General features: G+C 59.5%; 1 protein-coding gene across 2 annotated transcripts in view; it reads left to right on the plus strand.

Moving 5' to 3' along the window:
• The window catches only part of SMARCD3 (SWI/SNF related, matrix associated, actin dependent regulator of chromatin, subfamily d, member 3), a 27,795-nt gene that overhangs the window by 21,660 nt on the left and 2,140 nt on the right, over positions 1-3,995 (plus strand). For both annotated transcript variants that reach the window (XM_015596187.2, XM_025039009.1), the window contains exons 2-8: positions 1-90; positions 1,794-1,836; positions 2,559-2,681; positions 2,800-2,922; positions 3,172-3,267; positions 3,445-3,546; positions 3,775-3,936. The exon at positions 1-90 is cut by the window's left edge and continues 119 nt beyond it. In XM_015596187.2, the coding sequence (XP_015451673.2) occupies positions 1-90; positions 1,794-1,836; positions 2,559-2,681; positions 2,800-2,922; positions 3,172-3,267; positions 3,445-3,546; positions 3,775-3,936 (739 nt within the window). The remainder of the gene's footprint in view (positions 91-1,793; positions 1,837-2,558; positions 2,682-2,799; positions 2,923-3,171; positions 3,268-3,444; positions 3,547-3,774; positions 3,937-3,995) is intronic.

The following is a 3,995-nucleotide window of genomic DNA, read 5'->3' on the forward strand; positions in this document are numbered from 1 at the left end:
CGCCCGCAAGCGAGCAGCGCCCCCGCCCGGCCAGAGCCAGGCCCAGAGCCAGGGCCAGCCGCTGCCCACCGCCCCCGCGCGGAGCCGCAGGTGAGTGGGGCCCAGCGCGGAGGGGGCGGACCGCAGGACCCGCAGGGACGGGGCGGGCGAGGAGCGGGATTGGCAGGGGCGAGGAGGAATGATCAGCAGGGAACGAGTCGTCCTGGGTGGGATGCCCTCTTGGGAGGAGGGCCGAGGGGGCACTGCTCTGGTTCCTTTGTGTGCCCACCGTAGACAGGCTGCGGCCGTCGCGTCCTTCTCCTGGTCACTGCTCGTCCCTCTCTCCACCCGTTGTCCCCAGCTTCTGGGTGATGCTTCGGTCTTTGTGGGGGGGGCGGCTGGCAGAAGGACTGAGGGCAGAGCTTTGGGACCGTGTTTCTCAAAGTGTGGTTGTCCAGTGCACCTTCCCCAGAATCCCCTGGCTCGACCGCTTCAAAGCCCCACACCAGACCTTCCAGGGAGGGTGGGGCCTGGGAATTCTCCCTGTGGGTGGGTGTTGGGGGGGGGGTCTCTGTCCAGTCGTGCTCTCAGGTGATTCTTAGGCACTCAAAGGTTGAAGAGCTGTCATAATCTACCCTGGACCAGGTCTGCCCCCAAGCCACCAGGGGCTGGCCCATTTCCTTGTCAGAGCCAGCTGGTGGCACCCCCAAAGCGCCTGCTGGTACCTGGCAAGAGAGATGCCCCTTTGGGTTTCACTATTTAGCCAAACACACATGCTTCCTTTTGCACACCAGATGGAATCCTATAAAATGTGTAATATGGATTTTACCTCATTATTAAATATTTTTTACACATCAAGGAAATTTCCCTGTTTATAGGAATACTATAATGAATTCTTTTGCAAAGCGAATCATCTTGTTACGCAGTAAACAAGTCCCTGATTTATGTTGTATAAACCAAGAGTTTCATATAGATAATTTGTTCAAAACAAATCAGACCTTTTAATGAAAGCTGCTTGCCTAGCCTTAGACTAGATTTTTGGACAGGGAGGGGCAGTGGTTGAGAACACCACACGGGGGCAGCATAGAGCCATCCTCTAGGCTGGGTTCTGATCTCAACTCGCCAAGGATTTTCTGGGGTGCTTCTGGAAGTCAGAAGCAGCCAGCAGGTCAAGAAGAGGCAAAGTCCAGCCTGCAGTCACTTCCCACCGGTGAACATCCGCACACACTCTCTGAATCCCTCTGGGTGTGTCCTTGGGCCCTGTTGGCAGATGGTCCGAGATATAGCACCCCCTGCCTGTTAGCGTCTCCTTCCAAGCCCAGGGTGGCAGGGGTGCCGTCCTCATCAGCTTCATGCCATCACTTCCTGCTCCAGGAGCCAGAGTGGAGGGTGGTCATCTCCCCACCCTCTGAGCTCAGGCCACCTTGGATGGTGCAACCCTGCTGAGCGGCACGGGGAAGTCCTCGGAAGCCATCCTTCCTCTCTGTCCTCCCTCCTCCCCAGCTTCTCCTAAACACTTCTGCAGCTCCCGCACCCCCAGCCCCTCCTCCGTCTGCATGTCTCTGGCCCCGAGGATGTGATGGGGTGGCAGGGGGCTCCCAGGCCAGAGAAAAGAACGGGGTCACCCCTGCTCCCAGTGAGAGGACAGAGCGCCAATGCCATACACCACTGTCATAGCCCCTTAGGCAGGCAGACTAGCGGGCTGTGGGAACCCCAGCCAGGCGGGCGGAGATGTCGGATAATTTAGCAGGTGGCCTCGTTACTCCCAGATCTGTCGCCATGGTAACCTGGTTTTTTCTTTAAAAAATGTACAGTGCCAAGAGGAGGAAGATGGCTGACAAAATCCTCCCTCAAAGGGTGAGTGCCTTTCACAGCAGCCCCCTGCCCACCCCCCATCCCTCGCTGCTCCGCCCTCCTCTCTCCCTACCCTGTTCACCTCCCCTCCCCCCTCAGGAGCAGAGCTTCAGCGTCACAGTCACTTTCACTTTTCGTTTAAAAAGCTAATTAAGAAGTGAGGCTTCTCAGGCCAGAGGAGGGGGTGGGGAGGAGGGAAGGAGCCTAGCCATACTGGCTTGGGGTGCAGGGGACTGAATTTCAGCCATCGGAAGACACACCGAGCTGGGGTGGGGGGCGGCCGAGCACGGCTGAGACAGCAGTTGGAATGACTGGGTGAGGTACCAGAGTAAAGGCAAGCAACCACACCCCCTAACTACCTCAGGGACCCCAAGGTCCTAGCCGCTTGGCAGACACCCAAGGGAAGCCCAGTGGCCGTGTGACAAGGGAAAGGACCAGACGAGGAGGTGAAGCCCTCAAGTTTGCTGGGCTCCATGGAGGCTCCGGCCTCCCCTCATGACGAAGCGCGTGGGTCTCCCTAGAGGGAGAAGCAGTCTCTATCCCTACACCTCCAGGCGGCCACTGCCGGATATGGAGTCCTGGGGACAGGTCCCCTCCTCACAAAGTCCCAGAAGCTGGCCGGCTCCCCTCCACCTCTGTGCACACTGGAGTCACGTGACACGCGCACCTTCCACCTGCAACATTGGCTGAGCCCCTGGTTCCCCGCCTTGGTCCTCCTCTTCCAGATCCGGGAGCTGGTCCCCGAGTCCCAGGCTTACATGGACCTCCTGGCATTTGAGAGGAAACTGGATCAAACCATCATGCGGAAGCGAGTGGACATCCAGGAGGCTCTGAAGAGGCCAATGAAGGTGCTTTGGTGGGGGCAGGAAGAGGGCTCTACGTCCTGTTCCCAGAACGGAGAAATGGGGCTGCCCCGGGGGATGGGCGCACAGTGTCTGCTCTGTGGGACACTCTTTATCTCTACAGCAAAAGCGGAAGCTGCGTCTTTATATCTCCAATACCTTTAACCCTGCAAAGCCGGATGCCGAGGATTCTGATGGCAGCATCGCCTCCTGGGAGCTGCGGGTGGAGGGGAAGCTCCTGGATGACGTACGTCCCGGCCCAGGTCTCTCCAGGTGTCCTGGGGTGGGTATGGGGCTGGGCTGAGGACGGAACTAGACGTTTGCAGCAAGGGTTAGGGAGTCAGCCCTGGCCAGGGTGGGTGGCCTAGAGAGACATCTGGGGTGCGGAGGCCTGCTTCTAACCTGCTGCCTGACCCGACCAGCCCCACCCACCCCGAACTCATTCTGCCCCCACGGTCCCTGTTCTGCCCCCACGGTCCCTGTTCCTCTCCCACAGCCCAGCAAACAGAAGCGAAAGTTCTCTTCCTTCTTCAAGAGTTTGGTCATTGAGCTGGACAAAGACCTTTATGGCCCTGACAACCACCTAGTCGAGGTAAGACTCAGGCCCCTCTTGTCCTTGAATTGCTGCCCTTCCACAGGCCCAAGTCCCTGAAGAACGTAGACCATAGTCCCATCGGCTGTACAGATCTGGATCAGAACCGCCCTAGAGCCCCGTGTCCCCCCAGCCCAGAGGGGCCTGAGAGGTGACCCCGCTCTGCTCCCCATACAGTGGCACCGAACGCCCACCACCCAGGAGACAGACGGGTTCCAGGTGAAGAGGCCAGGGGACCTGAGCGTGCGCTGCACGCTGCTCCTCATGCTGGACTACCAGGTCCGTGCCTGCCCCCCGCCCCCCAGACGGCACGCGAGGCCCTCGGCCCCCCGCGCCCTTTCTCTTAGGGAAGGACAAGGGACCCCATTCTCCTCCCTACCCCTCTTTTCCAGAAGCACGTTCCCAAGGAGCCCTATCACCACACGCCCCACCCCCACCCGGCCCCGAGCCGCCTGGCCCCGAGCTCTTTCCATTCCCTCTCTCATTTTCACGGTCACCTTTTCCCAGCCTCCCCAGTTCAAACTGGATCCCCGCCTGGCCCGCCTGCTGGGGCTGCACACACAGAGCCGCTCGGCCATCGTGCAGGCCCTGTGGCAGTATGTGAAGACAAACAGGCTGCAGGACTCACACGACAAGGAATACATCAACGGGGACAAATATTTCCAGCAGGTAGCCTGAACCCAGGGGCGCTGGTGTGGGCAGTTACCAGCAGGGGGAGTGCCTCCACT

This window comes from Pteropus alecto, unplaced genomic scaffold, assembly GCF_000325575.1.
Source record: "Pteropus alecto unplaced genomic scaffold, ASM32557v1 scaffold48, whole genome shotgun sequence".
NCBI lineage: Eukaryota > Metazoa > Chordata > Mammalia > Chiroptera > Pteropodidae > Pteropus > Pteropus alecto.